Source organism: Nannobrachium achirus (assembly GCF_963921795.1).
Source record: "Nannobrachium achirus genome assembly, chromosome: 11".
NCBI lineage: Eukaryota > Metazoa > Chordata > Actinopteri > Myctophiformes > Myctophidae > Nannobrachium > Nannobrachium achirus.
Genome location: NC_137820.1, coordinates 52,372,629 through 52,400,413, shown reverse-complemented (window position 1 = coordinate 52,400,413; position 27,785 = coordinate 52,372,629). Strand labels below are relative to the sequence as shown.

Below are 27,785 nucleotides of genomic sequence, written 5' to 3'. Positions count from 1 at the left end.
TGAAATTCCAAGCCCATCAGGGGACCCATTCCTAGACTGAATGAAATGGAATCTTATTACATCCACTTCTATGATTACTTTAACCCATGGGTCTTTAACAGGGGGTCCGGGACCCCTAGGGGGTCCTCAGAGTTACTACAGGGGGTCCTCCGCATCTTTTAGTGATAGAAACTTCTTTTTTACATTAACCACTTGAACCCTAGCGTCCATATTCTGAGAACTTTAGCGAGGCGTTGTGATCTTGTAGATCGGCTATTTTTGGCAAAAAGCTTTGGCGTAGAGGGGAAAAAGAGCAGACTAAGTACAGTCAAAGGTCAAGTCTAAGTATTGACGGTTCAAGTGGTTAAATATCTGAAAACACAAATTGACATGAATCCAAAATATACACTGACGATTGTGCAGTCAAACAATGAAACTATATGGAATCTATGATAAGGTAGTGGTGGTCCCTGCTTCATCTCCCTCTCAACTAAGGTGTCCTTGGCCTGAAAACGGTGAAGACCCCTGCTTTAACCTTTTGATTAAAGGGGGCGATACAACTTTCATCACACAGCCAAATGTCAAAATGATCCAATTTAATATTAAATATTGCATACTTAAGTATGATAGCTGAAGACTGAAATAAAGGAACTCATAAATGTTATAAAGTAACAATCTGTAGCCTGTTAAAACATTCATAATTTGGCATGAAAGTAGACAGCGGTGGCTGCAACAATGAGGAAATCATGCCCCCTTGTGGTAACACTGAAAGATTACAGTCTGGATAATAGCTCAATCAAAATGATATTGGTTTAGAACAAAGAGTTAGGACGGATACATATATAATTATAACCCTGTCCAATATCAAATAAGAATAGAATGTGCCTTTGAAAGCAAAAATGATCCATTATGCCAAACAGGGGGAAAGAAATTCACAAAACTTCTAAAATTCAATGTGTGTTCAATGTTATATGCCTCTTTCACGTATACTAAGTAACAAGTTATCTTCTCTGGGATGGTTTTGCAATATTGAATACATCAAAAGCTTATCTTTGGTATAGTATGGAAAATGTTAACATGATTGGGAATTATTTCATTAATTACTTATTTTCTGAATTCCCCATATTGATTCTAGACACATTATCAGAAAATGCTGACTGAAATACAACACAATCAATATTGTGAATACAAAACATATTTTCTTATATTTGTCAGCTTTTGTCATGATTTCCTCTGACAAACGTACCATTAGAAACTGCAGCCAGTTCAAGATCTCCATGTGTGTAGAGTTTCTAACTCTACACACATTGAGCGTAGCCTTCTGCACGCTTGGCGATCTCCTTCCGCAGGGATTCCACCTCCAACAACATCATCGCAATCTGATTGACAAAGTTTTCTTTCTTCTTGAGTAAATCTTGGATCCCCTTTTCCAAATCTGGTAGACAAGACAAAGGAGGAAAGTAATCCATAAAATAGCCATTCTATACTTTTTAAGATTTTTTTTTTTTTTTTTTTAAGATTTTGAAAATGTTTGCCTATTGACACCAAGTTGAAAGTGGTTAAGTCTGTCTGTGGGCTTTATAATATTTAACAGATGAAAAGTATTAATAATTGTAACTACCGGTACATAGCAGGATCCATTGGAGCAGAGGCTCTCCATTTCCTGACATAAAAGGTTCCACCTAGATGATTACTAATACTAAAATAAATAATAATAACAATAGCTCAAAGCTTTTAAGATGTCTACCTTCAATCTTTTTAAGTTTATCCTCCACTTGTTTCTTTAATTTCTCTGCCTCCATCGTTATATTCTTCAGGCGTTCACTGGCCTCATCCTGAAGGGTCTGATTGCCGTTTTTCTCCTTCAAAATGTCAAGCAGGTTCTTCACATTTTCAAAGTCCTGTTGGAAAGAGATATCAAACATAAGCTGAATACTCAACGGTATCCCTTGTCGACAAGAAATGATTTTCAAGCTTAGCTTGTCGTTGTCATTCAGTAAGCGCTACCATCAAACTACAGAGTAAACATTTGGCTATACTTGTTTGTCGTGAGTTGTGAGGTGAAAATAGTCATTGATTGATTGATTGATTGATTGATTGATTGATTGATTGAAGTATTTATTAGGAGTTTGCAATAGAAAAAAGTACAGTTTCATGACAGTACAAATCACTGGTACAAGGTCAACTAAAAGGAGATCCTAGAAAGCCGAGGCTTATTTCCACAGGAACCACACTAAGTATAACATTGAAAGACAGACGGATAGAACATAGTACTTTATCTAGGTTATATCAGTTTCAAAAGCATAACATCAAATACAAAGGCAGAAAAAAAGGGTGGGGGGAGCATGGGGGCTTAGTCTATTTACAAGTCACGGGTAGCAGCCGCCTGAAGGTGACTTTTCATACCAATTTTGAAGGAGGCTAGGGATTTGCTCTCCTTTAAGGCTTGTGGAAGGGCGTTCCACAAGCGCCCTTCCACAATATCATGGTAATCATTATATAGAGACAAAAAGGTGTATTTGAAAGGGAGAATGAGAGCGGGTGCGTCGCTTACGGTCTGGGCGTCTGTAGCATCAGCCAACGCTGCATCTGCAACCTCTTTGGCCTCCTTGGCCTGCTCTCGATTCATCTCCGTCTTGTTCTTCAGAGCTTCAATCTCATCCAGCAAAGTCTTAGGTCTGCTGCCGTTCAGTTTGTTGTCAATGTCATCAAGCTTCTCCTTAGTCTATGGGACAGAATGGATGGAATCAACCCAAAACATTAAAATGTTTGGATGTGGATGGGTGGATGTCTGTCTCTCTGGATGAATGCATGGATGCAGGGTTTGATTTGTTTTTCTTAACCACTTGCGAACAACAAATCAAACCCTGCATCCAGTGTGAATAATTAGACAACCACTTTGAAAACAGAGACAATGTGCTGAAATACAATGTAAAAATGCATTTACTTCTTTGATTTGATCCTTCGTCATGTCGATGTCGTTACTGGCATCCTCCAGATCGTCGTTGGCCTCGCTCTGGATTTTCTCCGCGTCATAGATAGTGCGCCTGATCTCGGTCACATCAATGTCTTTGGTCCTGTCCCTAAAAAGAAAGTCAGCGACACATTACTTCAGTATTCCATATTATTGGTGAATGGTTAGTGAGCCTGCCTAGGACTCCAGAGGTCTCAGAGGTCCCAGGTACGATTCCAGCTCCAGCAATGTGTCGAAGTGTCCGTGAGCAAGACACCTAACCCCTAACTGCTCCCCTCCCACGTGCTCCTTGTGGACAGCACTCAGCTGGGTTAAGCTGAAACTGTCTCCCGTGGGAGAATATAGGTAATTATTATTATTATTATTATTCCAATATCTACTAAATGTCTTCATTACACAAGATTCGTCACAGAAATTCATTATCTCATTCATATCATATTAATACTATTTGCATTCTGTGTGGATGTGCTCATGACACAAACAGCAGTTTAAATGAATGCAAAATGATAAATGAATTACACAAAATAACACTCCCAGTGTGTAAAGGACCTTAAACATATAAGTTGTTGCGGAGAGACAAAACATTCTTACTTGAGATCCAGCGCTTTCTTCCTCAGGTCTTTAGCAATCTCAGCCTGTTCTTCCAGCTTCTTCAGGTCCACTTTGACGTCGGTGACGTTCACCAGCAGGTCTCTGATTTTGTTGATCATTGAACGGATCTCGTCTGGGGAACCCGGCAGCTGGATGGCCAGCACGGCTTTGGCCATCATCTCAATGTCCTCTGGTGGCACCATCTCATCTGGTTTTTAAATAAGATGCTAGTAATAAGTGACTGGGGCAACAGACTGTGATACTGTTTTCTGTGTTTTCTAACAATAGCTGATCACTTTAAAATTGCCCTGAAAAACCACTTACAGGCAGCAGCCGTTCGCAACTGGTAAAAAAACTAACCTAGCCCATCCCTACCCTCCCCTGCCCCTTCATTGTATATACTTACTGTTTGTTTAGACTCTTTTTTTTGTTCTCTCATTTTTCTTTTCTTTACATATCTACTGCATAGTACTGTGTTCTATTCGTCTGTCATTCAATGTTATATGAGATACTTCAATGGATTCCTGTGGAAATAAGCTTAGTCTTTTCATGGATCTCCTTTTAGTAGACCTTGTACCAGTGAACTGTACCGTCATGAAACTGTACCTTTTCCTATGCAAACTTCTAATAAAGTCTTCAATCAATCAATCAATCAATAGCATGCTATTACTCTACTCATTAAGAGAAAATTGTGAGTTGAAAGAGTTAAATAATGGATAAATAGGAAAAAAAAATCTTCAAGACACTGATTAATATACAGCAATATACAGTAGGTGTAAAGCAAAGATGAGATGAGACACCTTCATTAATCAAGCAAACCCTATATACCCCAGGGGTCTATACTCGGTTCCGTCCTTTAAACAACATCTCTTACAATGCAGTGCATTGTGAGCTTGTAGATCTGCTGTTTTCGTAGAATTTGGCCTACATATCTAGAAAGGGACGCTAGGGTTCATGTGGTTAAGGAGAGAGATTGCAGTTATGTCTGAAGCATTTCTTTCAGTAGACATCTTCCAGTTCATTAAGTGTCCCATAAAATAATGAGGAGTGTACGACCACATACCAACATCATGATTGAAATGGTTATGATACAAACCCCTCAGGTAGTCCTTGACACGTTTGATTAGCTCCTTGGTTTCATTCTTCTCTCTCTCAAACTTGTCCTTCTTGTCATTAATCCTGCCTTGAAGTTTGTCCGCAAGGTCCTTTGTGTCCAGGGCCATTTGTTTGGCATCGCTAATCTGAAAGACAAGCAAGTGGAGAGCTGGCAAGAAAAATCTACTTGCGTTGGCTCGCTAGTGTGTGTGTGTGTGTGTGTGTGTGTGTGTGTGCGTGCGTGCGTGCGTGCGTGCGTGCGTGCGTGCGTGCGTGCGTGCGTGCGTGCGTGCGTGCGTGCGTGTGCGCGTGTGCATGTGTGTGTGTGCGTGTGTGCGTGTGTGTGGGTGTGTGTGTGTGTTCTACTTCTGGAATCGATTTAGCAAACACCTACCTTATTCTTGGAGTCCTTCAGTTTGTTTAGGATATCACTAATACCATCCTCCCCTTTCTTTGCAGTCTCTGTAGCATTGAGGCTTGTAGGGAGGATTCCTTCACAGGTGGGACCGCCGCATATTCCCCAGATCCCCCAGAAGGTTCGACACAGGGCACCCCCACATTTTGACTTGGAACATTCCTCATGGTTTGGTGCTCCGCAGATCTAGATGTGAAGAATTGAAAAGTGTTCTCAACTGTGCTGTAAAATAAATCCATGCCTCTCCTCCTCATCTCTGGACCACGGTTCCCAAAGGGAAACAGATACTAGGGTGGGGCTCCTGTTCAGAGCAGAATGGTTCTACACCACTCACCTTTTCATTGAGATGTTTCACACTCAGGCCTTGGAACTTCTCTTCCAGTTGACTGGAGTTCCCTCTTCTCCCGCAGGTGGCAAGATTCTTCTTCACCTCCTGACGTGTGTCCATGGAATCCTCCAAGGCCTTGTTAGCATTCTTCACTTTCTTCTCATCTGCCATGAACTCTTTATGGACCTTCTTTATCTCATCCATTAGCTCTAAAGGAAGCATGGACCATATGTGCTGTATTTAGATCAAAGTATGGGGAAAGAACTTCAAAGAAGACAACAGTAATTCTAATTTGAGGCAGTGGTGGTACTTGTGGCTTAATTTCAGTTTTAGTGCATGTTGTTTTCTCCAAAAATATTCCATTTAAAAAAGGCAATTAAATGGTGGTATTTCACAGTGCAGGAGATCCAACAGTTCCTGACAACACATACAATAAGTAATGTTAGATTTCAAATGGCCAGACAACAAGGCACTCCCAGCGAGTTTGATATACCTTCAATTTCAGCTTCATCAACGTCTGGTTCTTCAGTGGGCATGTCCCTCAATTTATCCAACAGCTTCTTGAACTCGTTACGAATGTTATCGATGTCATTGTCCAGGAGAGGCGAGGGGTCAATCATGATTAAATTAGGGTCAATGCTGTCTTTGAGCCTCCTGTGTGGGTAGAACAATTCAACAAGAGACATTGAAGAGAAGATTTTAAATGCTTTGAATGAGTTACACAGTGAATGAAAAATGACCTCTAGTACTGTCATAGAGTCTATGTTTTAGCAAAGATGTGTAATTTTATTCTGCCTCTTGACCAGTTCCCACTTGAAAAAGATACTCTGTCTCAATGTGTTTTTACTGGTTAAATAAAGTTTAAAGAAAAAAAGAAATAATGAAGACGCCGACAGTTGAATGAAGCATACCCAATCTTCAGACACAACTTCTCCACACTGTCCATTTTGGGAAAAGACTTCCCTGTCAGGTTAACCATCCAATCCAGTTTATTGTGCAACTCCTCCATCCGTCGCCAGCGGTTCCTGTAGGCAGGTTCCACCTCGTCACCGTACCGAGGGATCAAAGTTTGCATCCTTTGAGCGGCACGCTGGACATCAGTGACATTTCCCAACCAGAGGTTGGAGCAAGGGTGGCAGGGAGCACAGGCCGGGAATTCTGAGTCGTACCCTGGGGCACACTCATCACAGAAGATGCCTGTCACGCCAATGCGACAAAGACACTCGCCAGTTTCGGGATCGCAAGACGGGCGTTCGGTTCCTTCCAAGTTGCAGTCACAAGCTGGGAGTATGATGGAGAAATAATAATTACTAGTGATGTTTACACACGCATGTCAGTGGACAAAGCCTGGCCTATTGCAAAACTGCTCTGTGTGTGCATGCGCGCACGTGTGTGTGTGTGTGTGTGTGTGTGTGTGTGTGTGTGTGTGTGTGTGTGTGTGTGTGTGTGTGTGTGTGTGTGTGTGTGTGTGTGTGTGTGTGTGTGAAAAAATATTCAAAGGTTCAGGTTCATGGCCAATCTGTGTGCGTTCAAGCTATGTCTGTTACACACACACGGACAGTGCTACGTACTCTGGTGTGCATGCTAGAGCGCAACATTGTGGCTTATGTAAGAATTAATAGTCACAACTTACATATACACTGCAGGTCAGGATTCCCAAAGTGATTTTCACCACATTCGTCACACTGTCTTCCTCCAAACTCAATACGGCATTGACACTGTCCACTCACCTAAAGACAGTTTGGCAATTTTCGGTAAGACAATTATCCTTCAGGTCAATACAGGCTACGGTTTAGCTTAAGTGGTTTCTTTAATATGCATGTTTTTCGAGCCTTAGCTGAAGCCCTACGACAAATAGTAAAATAACCGATCTACAAGCCCAGAACATGTCGGATTATGATTGCGAGCTTGTAGTTCAGCTTTTTTTTTTGTTGCATAAATGGTTTGAAAATGTTTGCCATTATAAATCTTTTGTACATATGACATCCCCGAAATAGGGCTGTCAGGATTAATGTGTAAACCTTGTCACATATGTTGTTGAGAGAGTTGGTAGGATCACAGTTGCAGGGCTGACACCCAGACGCCCCTGCAATGTTCCAGTATCCATCATCACACTCATCACAGAGCACGCCCACGGCACCCGTCCTGCAGGGGCACTGTCCAGTCTTTGGGTCACAGAAACATGGGCTCCTCAAGGGGCACTGAGTGACCTCCGTACCGCGACGGTCGCAGGAACACTCTGGTACACACACGTGCGCGCACACAAACGCACACGCACGCGCACACACACGCACACGCGCACGCACACGCGCACGCACACACACACACACACACACACACACACACACACACACACACACACACACACACACACACACACACACACACACACCTTTTTGTATCTGCTGTACTGTTTTCCCAATTGGTGGATAATGTTCATCCCCAGCAAGCACTACAATGTACCATGAAAGCATACCTTTTTACTATTTGGGGCACCCTCTAAATTAGATTGCACTGTACATGATATTTTTATTCACACATTTCTCCTTGATGACAGACATTGTGTTTGTTATTCAAATTCAAACTGTGTGGTAGGAGCGATGTGCAGGTTCAGGTAAGCTTCAGACGCATGGAATCGACTTGAGCTTGTGTACAATGGGTTGCTTATTGTGGGCTCGCTGAAAGCGAGACCAGTATGTTCTCCCAAATCTTTATCGTTATATAGTATAAGGTTATTCTCCTCAAAACTGGCCAACAGTACAAAGGCAGGGCCTTTAGCCAATGAGGGAGCAGTGTTCTTGGTGACATCAAGTGTGACCAGATATAAATACAGGGTTCCCACACATCTTTACCTTTTAATTTCCAAAACTTTTCCAAAACTTTTCAAGAATATTTAAGCCGATTTACAGGACTATATAACAATAATTCAGCTCAATAACGAGTCGCTTACTCCTATGTGCAATGCCCAAAGACAGGTAGTGTATGCCAGTGGTTCTCAACCTTTTCAGGCCGTGACCCCCGAAATAATCATATGTGAACTGGGGACCCCGGCACCCTAACGAGCACTAAGAGTAGAGGAATTTTGTATAACACTGTTTTATTGTGAAAATAGCAGATCTACATGCTCACAACGCCTCGCAACGCGTTTTCACAATTTCTGCCTCTAATATTTGACAATTTGGCCAATGTTTAATTTTGACATTTCAGAGGTATTAATAACAAAATCAATAACCAAAGACAATGCATAGCTATTTTTTCCAGGACCTTCCAGGACCCTTGATCAATTTCCAAAACTTTTCCAGTACTGGAAAAATATTTTTCTAATTTCAAAATATTTCCAGGAATTTCATGACAGTGGGAACCCTGTAAATAACAACAACACCCACATGAAATCTTTTGTAGTATTTGAAATATTTAACTTTAAGCACCCAATGCATTTCCAATGGGAAATGTGTCTGGAGAGACATTCCTGAGGGATTGAATGTAGGAGTCTCAGAAGTAATGTTGTAGTGCCTGTTGGGCAGGTCTTTATGCCCATATATGGTGTTCCATGTTGGAGTGCCCGTTGGGGAGATCTTTATGCCCATACATGGTGTTCCTTGTGAGCCCACACTGTTTCGTAGGAACAGTATTTTCTAGTTTTTATCAAGTTATGTGCAGCTGCGTCTGTCGCTCTCCCCTCCACTCGTTGAAAAACTGTGTCAACAGTTTCTAAAGATCCATTTGTATTTGGCAAGATTTCCACGGTGACCCAGACATGCTTGGTCACATGTGTTGGCCTGTCGCTGTCTATGGTGTTGAACCAATCAGTATAGAATAGATCAATGTGGATATTTTAATGTTCAGTGCAGGGGGGGTTACAACAGTGAAAGTGTGTGTGATTTAAAAGCTGTGGATTACCGGTAATATGCCTTTTCCTTATATTAACATGTTGGGCTTACCTATCTCAAGCAAGTTTCAAGTAACTGCCAGTAGAATCTCCTACCATAGAGTTAAAGCCATGCACTACCCATTGAGCTATAACAGCACCATGGTTAATTTGCTTTTCCCAAGTAAAACAGGAAAAGAAACAACCCTAAAATAACCTCTCTGAAAGCCTCAATGGTTCATCGGCTAATATTGTCAGTCTTGTCATCATCACCCATACCTTTGCAGTCTTGAGCCAGAGCGTCGCCATAGTAGCCAGGCATGCAGTCCTCACAGCGAGCTCCAGTGGTGTTGTGGAGGCAGCGGAGACACTCGCCGGTCATGCTGTCACATGCACCGTGCTCCCCGGGATCTATGTTGTTGTTGCAGGGACACTCCTCACAGCGGGCTCCTGGTACCGTCAGGTTGCCATAGAAACCAGTCACGCATTTGTCACAGCGGGAGTCTGTGAGGTGGACCAGAGGCGGAGAAACGTTCTCATGTCAAGGAAAAGATAAGAGAGGGGTAAAACATTTCTCAATGTTTCTGAAAACAGACGATCTACAAGCTCACAATATGTTGCACCGTGACACAACATGTTGTGAGCTTACACAGTAGGTCGGCTGTTTTCAAATAGATGAAAAATAAAATAGGGCTTAAGTGTTCCTCATTTTGCTGGGGACCCACTGGAACCCTCAAGGGCCCCACTTTGAGAACCACAGGTTTAAATGATGGTTCACAGGCCATCCTGTAAAGAAGTGGTTTCAAACATTTTCATGTCAAGGATCCCCAAATATACTGTATACAGTATGTATCTGGCCACGGACTCCCAATTGAAAATACTTTGTGTTGTTAAAATCTTTCAATCTGTCAAGCTCAGTTGTGAGCTAATAGATCTGCTACTGTACTTTCAAATTGCTGGAGTATAAAATATGAAGTGATTTAAATTCTATATTAAATTGAGTTGGGGACCTTCTGGAACCCCATCAAGGACCACTTTGAGAACCATTGCTGTAAACTAAATGTAGAGAGGATAGATGATTACCAGTGTGTCCGGGTAGACAGTTGCAGGTCAGACCGGGTGATCCTAGGTTCTTGCTGCAAGAGCTGGCAAAGAATAGCCCACTGTTTTTTGTGTCTGGACACAGGCAAGGCTCACAAGGCACTCTGGAGACTGGGTCACCATAGTAATTCTCCTCACACCTGGAGGCAAGGGTTTGTAGTGAGCTTCATACTGACACATATAATACAAGGACAACAAGACTTGACAAGTACAATGTGACATTGTGCATCGTTACCCACACTGCTATGTTTCACATGTTTCATAATAGTGCATCACAGTGATTTACAAGCTTTTTGTACAAGCTTATGGATCAGGGCCCACTTGAAATCTCAGTGTGGTTCACCCATCTGACCACTTATCATGGCAGCCAAATTGGTGCATTCTCAGAGCATGTTTATTTTAACAAATCAAATTGAATCAGATTTTGATAAACATACAGTGCATGCTCATCGTGTTCCGGCTTAGATCAAGGGAACCAACAAAATATACTTTTTTTTTAAAGATTTGTTTTGGGGCTTTTATGCCTTTATTGATAGGAAAGTAGACTGACAGGAACTGGAGAGATGGGGAGTGACACGCAGCAAAGGTCTTCAGGATCGGGACTCAAACCTGCGACACGCTGTCAGGCATTAGAGCCTATGTGGTATGTGCCTGGACCGCTAAGCCAGCAGGCGCCCCCAAAATATACTTTTTAAGTTATTAAAATGAATGTATCTGTATCACACTGATGAGACATCTTTCAAGGCTTTAATAATATATATCATGACATTACTTTAATTAAAATCGTAGCGTTTTGCCAACGATTTGGGGTAATTGTCATTATGCCGCTGGACGACAGGTTGGTTCTGAAAAGACAGATGTGTAATCTAATGTCTTTTAGATGTTATAAAGCATCATTTCATACTCATTCTTTAGCACATGACTGTGTTTATGTAACAAAATGTTACCAAAAACAAGTGTGTACCTCTCACAGTTGGCCCCGGTGGAGTGCCCCCTACAGTTCAGACAGGCTCCGGTCTCCTGGTCGCACAGTTCGGCCTGGCCGTTGCAGTCACAGGGCCGACACAGAGGGAAGCCCCAGTAACCCGGCTGGCAGCGCTCACAGCGGCGGCCAGCAACCTCCCTACGACATGGACACTGACCTCTGACCTGGTCACACAGCTCCGACACAGAACCACGCGAGTCGCAATCACAAGCTGGACGGAGGAGAGAATAGCAGCACACGGAATGGATGGAGGTTTTATCCGAACCCCTGGAAAGACCTAACAAATCCTGTGACCATTTCCGTCTTACACTAATCCACATCATACCCACAATATTTAACATGTACAGTACAACGCTTCTAAGTAACAGTGGGGTACAAACTGTAGGTCGGGACTCAAACTAGGTCATGGGAGATATCTATTGGATCGCAGAATTGTGTGGTAGAGCAACATTAGAATGGCTTTGTAATTACATTGAGCCATGTAATGAATACTTTTTTGTTAACTATTCACTTTTAAACGTAAGTCACTTCTATGCTTTTAAACATAATTTGTTAATAATCCTATGCTGCTACTGGTATGTGTTAACTGCATTTGTGTATGCACTTTTAAGAGAAGGTTGCTTGTGGATTGAAAAACCTTGAGGGAAAATACTAGTTTGACTGAAGAAAACCTCACATTATCCCTTTCTTTAGCTTATAATGATTAAAAAGTTAACATATAAAAACATGCTGTTGTCAGCAGTCAAACAATAATAGCCATTTCATTAATGATTTGGTTGGATCACAACAAGCTCTGATCAATATTTCTACCCCTGCTCTGAAACCATTTGATATCTCAGCTTTCATATAAGGGTAAATAACAGATATAACTCTACTGTAGGCATGGAGCATATTAGAGGTCATGGTAACATACGTTCGCAGCCATCGGGTCCAAAGCCGTAGGTCAGCGGGGCACAGGTGTCGCAGCATCTGCCAATCACATTGGGCTTGCAGTCACACAAACCTCCAAATTTACTACAGGACGGCCCAACCGAGCCCTGGACATTACACCTGCAAGCTGAGAACACAAAACACATACGTAGTCACTGATGCATGGATAACCACGAGCACATAGAGAAGATCATGCGGTGACGGAATTGTACAATGAGTGACAAAAGCAGGGGTCTTCAACGTTTTCAGGCCAAGGACCCCAATGTTGAGAGAGAGATGAAGCGGGGACCCCCACAACCTTTTCATAGATTCCATATAGTTTCATTGTTTGACAGCACAATCATTAGTGTATTTTGGATTCATTTTAATGTGTGTTTTCAGATATTTAACCACTTGAACCGTCAATAATTAGTCTCTCGATTACAGACTTCAAGTGAAAAGAGCAAACAAACTTTTCCTTGACGATGGCTAGCCAGATTGCTACTAATAAACTTGACCTTTCACTATGTACTTAGTCTGCTCTTTTTCCCCTCTACACCAAAGCTCTTTGCCGAGAATAGCCGATCTACAAGCTCACAAAGCCTCGCAGCGCGAGGTGTTGTGAGCTTGTAGATCTGCAATTTTTGGCTAAAGTTCTCAGAATAAGGATGCAGGGTTCAAGTTTCTATCACACAAAGATTTGGAGGACCCCATGTAGTAACTCTGAGGACCCCCTAGGGGTCCCGGACCACCTGTTGAAGACCCTTGGACTAAAGGATGATTTGTTACTTCTTGGTTGGAGGTTTGGTTTCTCCAAAGAACCGCTACTCACCCACGGCTCCGTTGTAGATACGGGCTGACATGCTGCCAACCAGGGTCTCACACACTTCAGGCAGAGTCACCTGCTCAGTCAGGTCAGCTGACAGTCCCAGACAACGGAACCGCCGGAACGAGTCCAGGTCATTCTGAGAACAGAAGTCCTCCACTGACTCTAGACTGGGGATTAGGCCCATCTGTGAAGCAAGGATAGGAGTGAGGATGAGAGCATGGCTTGTGAACTTTGGGCATGAAACTGCCCTTGATTGGGTTTCCTCAACATTTAATGTAATATTCTGTAATTTAGTTACTTTTTATTATAATGTTAAATTCAGAAGAGGATGTAGAAATGTCTAAATAATGACTTACAGAGTCAATCAGGATGTGAGAGCTGGAATCAGGGTTTGGCTCTTTGTTGAACATGATGTCCACAAAGTAGCGTCCTCCTGAATTCAGACAGATGGCTGTATCCAGTACTGCCCCCCTAGGAGTACATGTATTCAATTTGTAACCAAGAGAACAAATCAATTGTAATTTGGGAACAAGAACAATATATAAATTCCACATACAGTACTTGACAGCTTGAACATTAGGTAATCAGTATCAGTTCATGGATTCAAGGATCCGCCTTTAAACAATTCATCACCATTCAAGCAAGTTTATAAAATTGTATTGTCATTGATTACAAACCATAGATCATCTGGAAACAGACGATCTATTGTGAGCTTACACAGTAGGTCGTCTGTTTTCAAATAGATGAAAAATAGAATAGGGCTTTATAAATGTTCCTCATTTTGCTGGGGAACCAATGGAACCCTCCAGGGCCCCACCTTGAGAATCACAGCTTTAAATGATGGTAGGCCATCCTGTAAAGTGGTTTCAAACATTTGCATGTCAAGGATCCCCAAATATATATGTATTTGGCCACGGACTCCCTTTTGAAAATACTTTGTGCCAGCCAGGAACCCCCATAAGATTTGTGTTGTTAAAATCTTTCAAGCTCAGTTGTGAGCTATAGATCTGCTACTGTACTTTCAAATTGCTGAAGTATAAAATATAAAGTGATTTAAATTCTATATTAACCCGTTTAGACCTGAGGCTGATTTGCCTTCTAAATCCTCAACTAAGTTTTCTAGAAAACTGTAGGTTACTGGAGTAACTCTGGTTTTCTGATAATATGAGCGAGGTGACTTGCTATGGGAGAGTGCCCTCTGGTGTTCACGCCAGAGGGTGCTCTCCCATAGTGAGTGAAGATTAGAAATAAAACTTCAAATATTTATTCAATTTTCTTTTTTAAAAAGAATTGCTATATAGTGTACAAACTGTAGCAACAACGACCCCAAAACCGATGCATACCCCACTTTTAGAGAAGATTTTATTTTGGATCGGTTCGGGAGGTCACAAAATCTCGGCAGCACCGAACAGCCAAATTAATGACGATATATATTGTCATTGATTACAAACCATAATTTTCAATGTCAGATAAAGAATAAAGCCAGTAATATCACCTGGCTATAATATTATCAAAATCATACATTATCAGTAATAATAATAATACAACACAATATCCATACTGAAGACCAAGACAACATGTCTTCTTTCTGAGATTAAATTATACAAATCTAGGAAATGTTAAGTGACACATGTTTTTTTTGTTTACATTAAAGCAGGACAGAGTCAGGTTTCTAACCTGGCATTCCCTGGTAGGGAGAGAGTTTTGGTTCCTGTTGGGTCAACAGGACAGTGGTTGTCACCCGGCGACAAAGCGAAGATGGTGATGGTGGCTATCCAGTCATCTGGGGACTGAGAAGGTACACTGTGAGCTACTGCAGTCAGGTGATATGAAGTGATATGCAGCATGTCAAGACGCTTGGCATCCCTAACCCTAACACCTAGGGGCCCTATTATGATCCAGGTCTTATGCCTTATGCCTTAACTTCTTTACCTTTTTTTCACTATTTTGAAAAAGATTTTTAAATACTTCAAATGCTGATCTACATCTGCACATTGTGAACTTGCAGATCAGCTATTTGAAATATTTAAAGAACAAAAACAAAATAGTAAAAAAAGGCAAAGAAGTTAAGGCATAAGGCATAAGACCTGGATCATAATAGGGCCCTCTAGACTCTTATTATCTACTCGTTATAAAACAGGCCAAAAATATTGTATGACTATGCACATACTGTCAAGTAAGTGAGGTTGTTTAATATCCTCGTGGTTGGTGGTCCTTACCTCAGGCTCATAACGAATAACTAGCTGATAAGCAATGGATTTGGGTATGTTGTCAACAGTGAACCGTAGTCCCGCCCTATCCAGGGCCCTGACGAATCCCGGTCCCGTCCAGGTGATTGGCCTGTCTGCTGTCCTCTGCCTGGGGACAATCTGCAATGCTGATCCAGGGTCCAGAGGAATGGTCATCTGCTACATGTAGTAGGCAAGAAAGGACTTAGAAATGATGCACTGTGTCATCGATATGAAGGCCAATTTATCTGTGTCTTTGAACTGTGCAACTTGACCACATGAACTACAGTAGTACCAACCCTATTCTGGGGAGAAAATTCTGCAACATTAGCAGATCTACAGGCCTGCTGCAGATCTAATATTTTTGACAAAGGGGTTGGTGCAGAGGGAGAAAAGCATGGGGCCAAGTATAGACCCCTGGGCGATTCTAGTCAACAAAGTATATAGGGATTAAGTGGTTAATCAAAAGATTATTTATTCACTCATCGCATTCTACCTGTTCTTGTCTCCTCCACCTTGCATGTCTTCTGGTCCTCCGCAACAACACCATACGGCCATTGCTGTACTTGACATCATAGCCCTGCTCCCTGAAGTGCTGCTCACAGTCAGGCAGAAGTCCAGGCTTTACCTAAGAGATTCACATTCAAACAAACATATTCATTCAGTTATTGGAGCAGAGCTGATACAAACGAAGCCAACTCCTCATCAAGGTGGTCCATTTCAGTTTGCTATTTATCTTTATCAAACCATGAGGTGTTACTGTCATGTCAAAACTAATTCTGAACAAGTCTCATAATGTATGGACTACATGACCACAAAAAGCTTAAAATAATGATAAAATAATCATTTTGGCCGTTGTCAGGCTGACTTTATTTATATCCCTCTTCTATTCTTTTATATGGAATCCATATAAAAGAATAGAAGAGGGATGTAAACAAAGTCAGCCTGACAATGGCCAAAATGATTATTTTATCATTATTTTAAGCTTTTTGTGGTCATTTTTGAAAAGAAACACATAAGCTTATTTATTTTTTATATTTTCGAAACATTTCTATTTTAGCATCCGTTTTTCAAGAAAAAGTTGACTAAAACTCCTTTAAATTGCCACTTTATAAATGTGCAGACCCTGTGTACACTTATACTGTATGTTGGTTTGTTTACCGTTGAGTGAGAAAAAGAATTACATTAAGCTAATCATCTGGGGACCCCACAAAATAATTTGGGGACCCCACTTGGGGTCCCGACCCCAAGTTTGGGAACCACTGCTCTATTACCATGTACCAGTAGGCTACCATGAGCTAGTTCCAAGTAACAGTACCATGCTCTGTTACTAGTGCCATGGTAAAGTTACAGTAACATGTACCAGTACCACCATGTTATAGTACGATGCACCACTGCACAAGTACCATGCTCTATTACCCAGCACCAGTATCATGCTCTAGTCTAGTACCATGGACAGTATCATTCAGTACCATGTTATAGTACATGAAACAGGATAATGTAATAGTGGCTCCTCAAACTGTGTATCCTTAATCACTAACCAACCAACTCCTCAAGCCACTGGTTTCCAAGGTATAGAAGGGGTCATAGGTCATGCATGACACACACCTGGGATGCAGCGAATTCATTCCTGTTCATAACATGGACGTCATATGGGTCCACTGGTTCTTGATTCCCTTGATTCACTGGATTCTCTGGAGGCTCCGAGTAGGGAGTCGGCAACCTTTTGAACATGAAGTTACATGCCTTTACATTTTTGCTAGTCAGTGTACCACATCAACATTACATTGAATTATGACACCACATCAAAATGAAATGAATCCAACACAGTGTGCCAGAGATTACCCTCCCCCGTGCCAATGGTGGCACCCATCCCATACCTAAGGTGACCTACCGATGCTCTAGATGATCTGGATTCTCTGGGTCCTCTGGGCGCTCTGGATACTCTGGACGCAGTGGATTCTCTGGATACTCTGGGCGCTCTGGATTCTCTGGATACTCTGTGCGCTCTGGATACTCTGTGCGCTCTGGATACTCTGGGCGCTCTGGATTCTCTGGATACTCTGTGCGCTGTGGATCCTCAGGACGCTGTGGATTCTCTGGATACTCTGGACGCTCTGGATTCTCTGGATACTCTGTGCGCTCTGGATACTCTGTGCGCTCTGGATACTCTGGGCGCTCTGGATTCTCTGGATACTCTGGGCGCTCGGGATATTCTGGATACTCTGGGCGCTGTGGATCCTCGGGACGCTGTGGATTCTCTGGGTGCTCTGGATACTCTGGAGTTGGACGCAGTGGATACTCTGGATACTCTGGAGTCGGACGCAGTGGATACTCTGGATACTCTGGGCGCTCTGTATTCTCTGGATACTCTGGGCGCTCAGGATACTCTGGGTACTCTGGGCGCTCTGGATTCTCTGGATATTCTGGGCGCTCAGGATACTCTGGGTACTCTGGGCGCTCTGGATTCTCTGGATACTCTGGGCGCTCAGGATACTCTGGGTACTCTGGGCGCTCTGGATTCTCTGGATATTCTCGGGGGCGCTCGGGATACTCTGGGTATTCTGGGCGCTCTGGATTCTCTGGATATTCTCGGGGGCGCTCGGGATACTCTGGGTATTCTGGGCGCTCTGTAACCTCTGGACTCTGTGGATCCTCTCGGGGCCGTGGAACTTTTGGGCGCTCTGTAACCTCTGGGAGCTGTGATTCTTCTGGGCGCTCTGGATCCTCGGGACGCTGTGGATTCTCTGGATACTCTGGGTGCTCTGGATCCTCGGGAATCTCGGGAACCTCGGGATCCTCCGGACGCTGTGGATTCTCTGGATACTCTGGGCGCTCCGGATACTCTGGGACCTCTTGAGGGTCTGCTGTACTCTCAATTCTTGGTTGTTGAATTCGTGGAGAAGCAAACTCCGCCTCATACAGGAAGTAGTCCAGGGCAGGCAGGAAATGGCCACGTGTTGGTTCAGAACACCTCCTTCCCACCATGTTGGGCAAGCACTGACACTGTCCGTCATCTGGAGAACACCTGCGGAAATATATCAAAGAGTAGTGGCCACGTCAATTAACAGTGTTTTTACAGTATATGTAGAGTATATGTTTATATCAAGTCTACTTTTGTTGACACAAAAGTAGACGATTCACAGCGTCTGAGTTTTCAGTCTGGGTGTGTGGCCCTAATGGGAATCAAACTGCCATTAGAATGGAGACACACATGACAAACTGTTTCTTTCATGCCCTTTACGTAAATTATACCGGGTGTATGCACGACTAGTATATAGTGAGAAAAAAATAAATCAAAAAAGGAAAGGTGGAAAGCAAATGTAATAATGCATAAGTATGAAATATATAAGGTTGAACTTGCACCTGCACTTTGCATTTTTGTTCAATAACCAAGACTTTCAAAAACAATATAAACATTTTGTCATGCTGTTTAATCGACCATTTCATGGTTTTAATTGGCATCCACGTGCTATTAAATAATTGCATTGTATCTCTATTTAGATGATGTGATAGGACACACCAGGGGGCGCTGTGTGTTCTACATAAGGCAGGTGCTTAGGTGAAGTGAAGTCAAGTCTCCATATCTAGTTGGAGACTCCAGTTTCTCAACTCTACAACGGGTCGTGCAGTAAATTATTTTTTTCCATTTTGTGTATAATAAATAGTGAAAATAGATGCTTTTGTGTACTTTTGGGTTCTTTTGGGCAAAGCGATGTAACACATTGTGAGTTTGTCGCTATGAACTGTATTTCAGCTATTTTCACTTTTTAACATAATCTTCACTAGGGTTGCCTGGTTGAATAGGATTAAGGTGTACAGTACATACATGGTGCCATGTGCGCCTCCCACATCACAGTCACAAGGGGTGCATCTGTGCGCAGTGTTCCCCAAACCCCAGAACCCAGGCTAGAGGAGAACAAAGTGACAAACAGAAAACCAGTCATCAAAATGGTTAAAGGAAAGCCACAATAGTCTTATTGTTACACCTGCTAATACAAGTTCTTCTTATCTTAAAGTACAAAGATGGTAAATAGCTAGTTATTCCTAATAATAATAATAATACAGTTATTTGTATAGCACTTATAAAACATTGTTACAAAGTGCTTCACGCATAAAAGATCAAAACAAAAGCACACAAATTGTGCGATAAACTAAAAAAAATGAAGGATAAAAGTGTACACAAAACAGGATAAGAACTGTAAAGTGAGTTTTATGATAACAGAAAAAGAATAGTAATCCAAGAGTGGAATATCCAACTCAAGTCAAAGTACTTTTACATCAGTAGAAGCAAGGTTACTTGTGTTGGAAGCTACCAAAAAATAAAATAATAGTTAAAATGGCAGTTCTACAAGCTCACATCATGTCGCAATGTAACACGCTGTGAGCTTATAGATCAGTTATTTTCACTATTCACCATGATGAAGTATATACAGTAGGGCAGGGATCTTCAATGTTTTCAGGCCAAGGACCCCTTAGCTGAGAAAGAGATGATGCAGGGACCCCCAGATTCCATATAGTTTCATCGTTTGACAGTACAATCATCAGTGTATTTTGGATTCATGTCAATTTGTGTTATCTATCAGATATGTAACCACTTGAACCGTCAATACTTATTAATCTTGACCTTTCACTCTGTACCTTTTCCCCCTCTACACCAAACCTCTTTACCAAAAATAGCCGATCTACAAGCTCACAACGAGCTTGTAGATCTGCAATTTTTGGCTAAAGTTCTCAGAATATGGACGTTAGGGTTCAAGTGGTTAATATAAAAAAAGAGAAAAAAGTTTCTATCAAAAAAAGATTTGAAGGACCCCCTGTCGTAACTCTGAGGACTCCCTCGGGGTCCCGGACCCTCTGTTGAAGACCCCTGCAGTAGGGTGTAGGTGGTAACTACTCGTTACATTCTTCTACCCCAAGAGAGACCTACCAAACATCTGTCACAGAAGGGTCCAGTCGCCAGACGGTCACAAACACACTCCCCTGTCTCTTGATCACATGCATGAGTACTCTGGATGCTCCCCAAAAGGTTACATCTGCACTCTAAAGCCAGAACACAAGCACATGTGATAGAGCACAAGACACAAATGGAACCAAATGTCATTAAAGCTACAATCCGTAGGGTTGTCGATTCGTATGTCAATTGTTTCCCTCTCCAATGGAGAGAAATTGCAATAATGTCCAAAATAAACTACAGTAAAATGGTGGCACATCATTGTATATGTCCAAATTCCCATCATCCAATTGTTAACTAGTCATGTCCTATCCACAACCAGAGCGAGAAATGTATTTTCAAAGGAAAAGTAGGGAAACCACCACCGTATGGTGGCACCATACCCTATAGATATTCTAGCGATATTGTATTGACATACTCCTAAAATACAGATTGGTTAAAGTAATGTTTTATTTGTAACAATAAATCCAGGATAGGGTGAATTGGTAAACACAGAGCTATTTCAAAGAGCATTTACCAATATTACTTTTGCCACATACTGTAGTCACAAAACCAAAAGAGGTGTGCTCTTTGGAGCACAGGTCTCCCGCCAGGCCGGGTTGCCTACCCAGGGCCCACAAACTCTCACTCACATACATCTTGAATCACATGACCCCAGAGATAATGTGCACTGCTCTGTGTGAGTTCTGGTAAAAATCTGTTGGAGTAGTAGCAAAAAGTGTGTTTTGAAGAAAAGTCACTATGGCAGAACATGTAATCTGGCTAAAACAGGGCCTATAAGTTGCACCATGACCCAAGAAATCAAGGGAAAAGAGATGTTGATTGTACGACCTATGGTTCAAGAGTTATAGGCCAAAACGTGAAGTGTGTTGTAGCGCCACCATGAGTAGATAAAAAAAAAAAAAAAAAAAAAAATAGGATGGATGTTCTTCCTTAACTTAGTGGGAGTTTCCCAGCAATAGGCCACTGCATTCATGACGTGTGGCATTTTGTGCTAAACAGCCACCCCCACAAACTTTTGGAATGGAATGTGACAGATACGTCGTGATTACATGACTACAGAGATGTGTACCAATTTGGGTAGTAGTAGTAGCAAAAACTGTGTTTTACAAAGAAAACGCAAGATGGTGATAAACTTGTCAGGGGTAAATGGGTGTGGCTTATTTAAGGATTTCCGTAATAATCCACATTATGACATACGGTCCAAGAGATATAGGCCAAAAAAATTAAATAGGCCTATATAACGTTTCACAGCAATGCGATGCAGCATTTATTACAAGCCATTCCTGCAAACTTTGGAAGCTAATCTTAGCCAATCAATATAGTCACCCCTTTGGCCTGGCAGAGACAACAAGTGACAAAAAACGTGAGACTTTCAGACGTTTTTACTGTATATGCAAAACTTAATTCCCATCCTTACTTTGGCAGCCAGCAGGGTCCTCTTGCCGGAGCCCAAAAAATCCATATTTACAGCGGTCACACCGCTCTCCCTCCACGTTCTCCTTGCAGACACACTGACCCGTCACAGGGTCACACAAACCGCTGTCTTTAGAGCCCATAGGATCGCAGTCACAGGCTGTCGTAGAGGGAAAATTCATGTTGAATTTTTACACCTTTAAAGAGGCATGAAACCCTATGCTGATTTTGTTTTCCAGTTCAGGTTCAAACCCACAGCAGATTAAAAACATCAGACTAGTAAGCAATGCCGTGGCTAATAACATGAATAATGGGTGGGTGTGTTACATTTATATGTGCCCAGATCCATCGGTGTGCCAATGTTCAGGCAAAGACAACTCTCTCTTGGCTCCTCATAAATCATTGTACTGTTGGACCAAGGAGGTGGAAAAAGAGGATCGGAAATTTGGCAATAGTCAACAAAGACGTCATTGCACATTGACACACCTAAATCTAACATTCTAATTTGATAAAGTATCGCAATACAGTAAGTTTTAACCTGAACTGGAAAACAAACTTCAAAGTCAGCATAGGTTTCACCCCTCTTTAATGACGTTCATGAGACAGTATGCATTCACTTCAATCCAAGAAAGAAAGAAAGAAAGAAAGAAAGAAATCAACGTCTTGGAAACTTACGGATGCACCCACTGGGGTCCTCCACAGAACTCTGGGGGTCTTGGTAGAGATAAGGGCGGCACTGCTCGCACTGTGGCCCCGCGCGGTCATGCTGACAGTTGTCGCACACTCCACCACTCACCTTGCCAGAGGCCTCATAGCGTGCTATGTCGAAGTGACATGTTTCGGAATGGCCGTGACAGTTACATCCTTGAAAGATCAACAAAGACAAACAATAGTATATTGTGAAACAGAATAATTTCATTGATTGTGTTTCAAGATAGTTGGTACATGCCAGACAGGGTAGAGAGATGATAGGGCAGGGAGGCTAATAGTCTTACTTCTGCAGATGTTGGGACCATGTTCTCCGCCTGGCCTCCAGGGGGCATCGTTGTGAAAGTCCTGACATATCTCACAGTTGTCTCCCATTGTGTTGTGTTGGCACAAACAGCGACCATGGACCTATAGAAAAACAATAGTCGATTCATATTCACAGATGGCTTAAAACATTATCACAATTACCCCAAGAGAGACATAAACATTTCTGCAGCATTTACTTTAGTATCTTGCCTCTATATTATTAGAATCAAGATGTTATCAGAAACCCGTAAACTACAGTAGGCTATTTTTGTCTAAATACTATATAGGTGAAATTAATATTTCTGTGTGTTGTGACACTAATATCAGCCAATGAAACTATCAAAATGTCTGTGTTACCATGTGGCATAGTCCTGGAGGGGTGGTTATAATATACGCAGAAGTTAGTTGAGGGAAAAAAAATGGTTCCATGGGTACTGCATAGTACTGTACATTTACAGGTCACAAACAAAAGCATGGTCACACATGTGGTTGATAGTCACACATAAACTCTCATTAACACATTGGCCGCCATTTTAACATTGACTGTATGGCTCTCCTGCCATTTTGTTTAATAAAAAAATTGATATATTTTTTTTATATTGATATTTTTCCTAAATTCTGTATTTTTTCGACAATGTCATACAGAACCTCAAATGAAACAGGACAAACTCTAGTCTCACCGAAAAATAAAATAAATAAATAAAAAGCTTTTTTTTCTATAGTTGCAGCCATCTCAAAATAGCCATTTTTGACCAAAATCCAGCTATAATTGAAAGAACTGGAGATATTGACCTTTTTGTGATTGATGGCTTTTCGAGCGAATAACTCAGTTGATATTTGTATTTATGGCGTCAGGCACTTATCAGATAAGTGTACTAATGTAATTATGTAATAGGAATTATTTTTAGAATTTTCTGTTTAGAAAAATGCAGAGAAAAATATTTTTATATGCTATGTCTGACCAAAAACAGCAAGTTCACATTGATATACTATTACTGCTACAGTATTCTACAAGTCTGCTACAAGTCACTTGGGGGCGCTGTCTCTCTGTTTCTGTGTGTAAATGCTAGTTGCGCTCTGTAGGCCTACAGGTGCACACACACACATTGACATCAAAGGGGGCATGAGTCTTTACAACCAGTAAGACTCCCTAATCGGGAGATAAACGACCGCTTATCTCCACAAATATCACAACCTCCACCTCTCACGTCATACGGGTAGCCATAGGTAACTATGAATCTCCATATATGGAGATAACCTACGCATCACACAAAGTCTGACCTCACCAGCCCATACTTGGGCATGGACGACTTATATCTCCATATACGGAGATGGCCATATATGGAGATACGATGACATCACAGAGTCCACAGCTGATGATGTGGCGTGATGTCATACAATACACAAACAAGCCCTATATAAAGGGGCAATTCTCACCAGGGAAGAGAGCATTGCCTGGAATGTTGAATCTCCATATATTGAGATAACCTACGCATCACACAAAGTCTGACCTCACCAGCCCATACTTGGGCATGGACGACTTATATCTCCATATACGGAGATGGCCATATATGGAGATACGATGACATCACAGAGTCCACAGCTGATGATGTGGCGTGATGTCATACAATAAACAAACAAGCCCTATATACTGATGCGATACGATGACATCACAGAGTCCACAGCTGATGATGTGGCGTGATGTCATACAATAAACAAACAAGCCCTATATACTGATGCGGAGATATGAGCAGGGCAAAGGTGTGACGTGTGACGTGTGACCGACCGACGGACGGCCGGTGGAGGTTTTCATAGTAAACTGCTCCCTGACGGTCGCAATAACACTTCTAGAATACACCTCTAGAATGGATTGCTATGACATTTGTTCAACAAGGTGATCAGCAATCTCTCAACACGTCGCTCTGCGACACTTTGAGAGCTTGTAGAGCTTGTAGATCTGCTATTTTCACATTCTAGCACATGTTAGAAAATGTCTCCCCCTGCCCCTAAAAAATCCTCTGCACTGCCCTGGCAAGAGCAGGGCAGACGCAGTTTGCTAACGAGGCGAGGCTGTAGTTGATGGATGCTTGTTGGCTGTAGTTGATGCTTGTTTTGGTGGAGCGTGGGCCAGGGACCCCCACGCCCACCTGGTTCCCTAAGTGTTGGCTGGAGACCAGGGGACCCCCTTTGTGAGACCCCATCGACAGGGACCACTTGTCCCTGCAACTGGATCATGTGAACTTTATGTAACAAATGATCGGCTTATTGATTGATTTTACAATGTTATGTAACTCCGCACTGCTCTGGGAGGTCGGCGAAGCGTTGGACCCGCGGACCCCTTATTGGTTCCGTTAGAAAGGCGACCAGGGACCCCCACCTTTGCAAAGGCGATCATGGCTTGTTTGTGGACAAAAGTTTGTGGACTAAATACCATTACAAAACTAATATTATAGCCTGGATATATGGATTATAACCCAGGGTGTGGATTCAAATCAACCATCATCATTATCAGGTACGTTTTAGAAGCATTTATATGGCGAATTGGCGATAATTGTGTGTTTTGTGTCTTGAGAGAGAGAGAGAGAGAGAGAGGCAGATCTCACTGATAGCACTGTTTTTTTATGGGACTGAACACCATCAGGGGGTCCAACAGGGACCACTGAAACAGAGATATAGTGGTCCTGGAGGGAAACACACACACACACACACACACACACACACACACACACACACACACACACACACACACACACACACACACACACACACACACACACACACACACACACACACACAGCTGTTCTCACACTTTTTTTTCTTCTCTTTTTTTTTCTGGCAGCCAGCCTTTTGAGCTCAAATGCGTCTTTTGCCAGTTCACTGTGGGTTATGGGGAGATTTATACATTTGTATTGCAATTTATACATTATTACAGTATTTTTTTCAAACACACTTACTTTGATGTGTGATATTTTAGGTTCCCTTTAAGATAAAAGGCTCAGACTTTGTGACGGGCTGTGGAAGAATGTAATTAAACATTACATTATATAAAAGCAAATTCTCGGGACTATCGGGCCTGGCGGGGAACGACATTGGGATTTTCTCGGGACTATCGGGGGAGGCGGGGAATGAGTTAAGTAAACTACAGCCTATGACAGCCAAGTGGGGACAACCACATATACTCTGCTCTTGGTTGACGCCCGGTCAAAGTTCACCAAAGTTGAGCTCCACACGATGGAGAAGAAACCCTTAAGCTTGATAAATCTTTCCATATTTCATGCCCCACTTTGTCGTACAGAGTGTCACGCAAAAATAAAAAGTATAAAAAGTAACTGAGAATTGTGACAAATTATTTTTCCATTTCCGGAAAAGTAATGTTTTTTTGTAAATGTTTCTGCCTGACAGCGAAAAAATACTCCATCGCACAAGGATGACACTTGCCAAAAACAACACATGTACAAGCTAACAATGACATGTTCACTTGTAGAGCTGTTCCTTTTGGCAATCGACAGTAGATGGGGTCTCACCATCCCAGGCTCATTGAAGACATCCCCTCTGCTACCGCCCACGGGCATGCACTGACTGGCATGTCCGTTGCAGAAGCAGCTGCCGCGGACCACCATGTCATAGAGGGCATAGTAGTACTTGTCCTCTGGGTTCCTGCGCTTGCGGACGTCACCCAGGGTGAACAGTCGCGTGAAGTTGATCCGTATGTTGGTCATGGTGATCAGTTCTGTTGATGACAGGAAAGGTAATCGCTTTGCGGCTGTTTCATGACACTTTTGAAAAAAGGAGGGCCCAGATAGATTGCTATAGATCTAGTATAGCAATGATTACTATGTGAATATAGGACAATTTAACACTCATTTGAACATATACAAAAATCACTTACACCCCCTTTAAAGAGGGGGTGCCATGATTTTCTCTCCCTCTAAAACATGATTATCAGGTATTATGATTATACTAGGAGGAAGATTTTTTCAAAAAAAAGTATACAGAAAGAGTTAAAATTGGGTTTTTATGTGGCCACACCCCCCAGTTCATTAAGTATGCATGGATGTCATGGTGGGTGGTGACCCAGCTAAGTTAGCCACACCCCACAGTGTTGGGTGAATGGTAATTAGGGGAGGAGTTGATTCTGTGATGTAATTGTATCTGTGTTTTTTAACTGACACTTTTGACCACAAGGTGGCAGCCTCCAAGAGAAAACAAACAAATACCAAGAGAATACATAATTGCTCATAAAAACCACACCAGGGGGTCTAATGAAGTACTTTCAACCTCCTAGACACATGAAAAACAGAAAAAGTACAAAACTATGGCACACCTCTTTAATGCAAAACTCAATAAACCTCTTAACAAAAAGAGAAGATATTATTCATGGTAATGCAGCATATTGAAAATGGAAAAATACGGAATCAAACCTTGAATATGCGGTGCATATGGGTTGTCTATGTCAAAGGTAGGATCCAAGGCCTTCAGCACAACCTGGTGTGGAAATAAACGAATATATGCTTTTTGTCATAATAAGTTCAGAGTGTGTGTGTGTGTGTGTGTGTGTGTGTGTGTGTGTGTGTGTGTGTGTGTGTGTGTGTGTGTGTGTGTGTGTGTGTGTGTGTGCGCGTGTGTGTGTGTGTGATTAATCACCTCTCCATCAGTTGAGGGATCAGACCCGGAGTATCTGGAGTCACAGACAACGTCGTCCACGCTGTCACCAGGCTTGTCAGACACCCCGGGGAAATGAAGAGCACAGTCCTCTGCAAAATAACGAAATACTTTCCATGTCCGCCCATGGTCTTTGGACCTCTCCACTAGCATAGCAGCTGGACGAAAACTCTACAGGGGAGAAGAATGGGGAATAGTGTCACATATTTAAACAAAGCAATCAAAATCGATCAGCTTTTATTCACTTTCTAATCATAAGTATCATTACTGAAACTGTGGAATCATCGCAATACATTTGAGCTTGTGCTATAGCGTGATATATGGGCAGATTTATAGCCATGGGCCACTTGCCTACGACCACAGCACACCAGTGCCAATAACACTGCATTAGGCATACAGTAGTACTTCATACACTATTGTCAGTAAGCAAGGCTTCA

At 42.2% G+C, this 27,785-nt stretch overlaps 1 protein-coding gene across 1 annotated transcript in view; it reads right to left on the bottom strand.

Moving 5' to 3' along the window:
* Positions 1-1,277: 1,277 nt before the first annotated feature.
* lamb4 (laminin, beta 4) overlaps positions 1,278-27,785 on the bottom strand; it is a gene marked incomplete at both ends in the record, with an annotated part of 47,110 nt that continues 20,602 nt past the window's right edge. The window contains 31 exons of the mRNA XM_080737170.1: positions 1,278-1,414; positions 1,727-1,880; positions 2,534-2,704; positions 2,927-3,062; positions 3,545-3,752; positions 4,641-4,785; positions 5,034-5,240; positions 5,389-5,591; positions 5,876-6,036; positions 6,294-6,663; positions 7,016-7,112; positions 7,404-7,621; positions 9,530-9,754; positions 10,334-10,491; positions 11,316-11,547; positions 12,250-12,393; positions 13,078-13,258; positions 13,431-13,545; positions 14,752-14,864; positions 15,294-15,482; positions 15,799-15,930; positions 16,911-17,025; positions 17,197-18,330; positions 19,132-19,211; positions 20,233-20,345; positions 21,677-21,832; positions 22,348-22,536; positions 22,668-22,788; positions 26,211-26,416; positions 27,108-27,171; positions 27,331-27,519. Of these exons, the coding sequence (XP_080593296.1) occupies positions 1,278-1,414; positions 1,727-1,880; positions 2,534-2,704; positions 2,927-3,062; positions 3,545-3,752; positions 4,641-4,785; positions 5,034-5,240; positions 5,389-5,591; positions 5,876-6,036; positions 6,294-6,663; positions 7,016-7,112; positions 7,404-7,621; positions 9,530-9,754; positions 10,334-10,491; positions 11,316-11,547; positions 12,250-12,393; positions 13,078-13,258; positions 13,431-13,545; positions 14,752-14,864; positions 15,294-15,482; positions 15,799-15,930; positions 16,911-17,025; positions 17,197-18,330; positions 19,132-19,211; positions 20,233-20,345; positions 21,677-21,832; positions 22,348-22,536; positions 22,668-22,788; positions 26,211-26,416; positions 27,108-27,171; positions 27,331-27,519 (6,063 nt within the window). The remainder of the gene's footprint in view (positions 1,415-1,726; positions 1,881-2,533; positions 2,705-2,926; positions 3,063-3,544; positions 3,753-4,640; positions 4,786-5,033; positions 5,241-5,388; positions 5,592-5,875; positions 6,037-6,293; positions 6,664-7,015; positions 7,113-7,403; positions 7,622-9,529; positions 9,755-10,333; positions 10,492-11,315; positions 11,548-12,249; positions 12,394-13,077; positions 13,259-13,430; positions 13,546-14,751; positions 14,865-15,293; positions 15,483-15,798; positions 15,931-16,910; positions 17,026-17,196; positions 18,331-19,131; positions 19,212-20,232; positions 20,346-21,676; positions 21,833-22,347; positions 22,537-22,667; positions 22,789-26,210; positions 26,417-27,107; positions 27,172-27,330; positions 27,520-27,785) is intronic.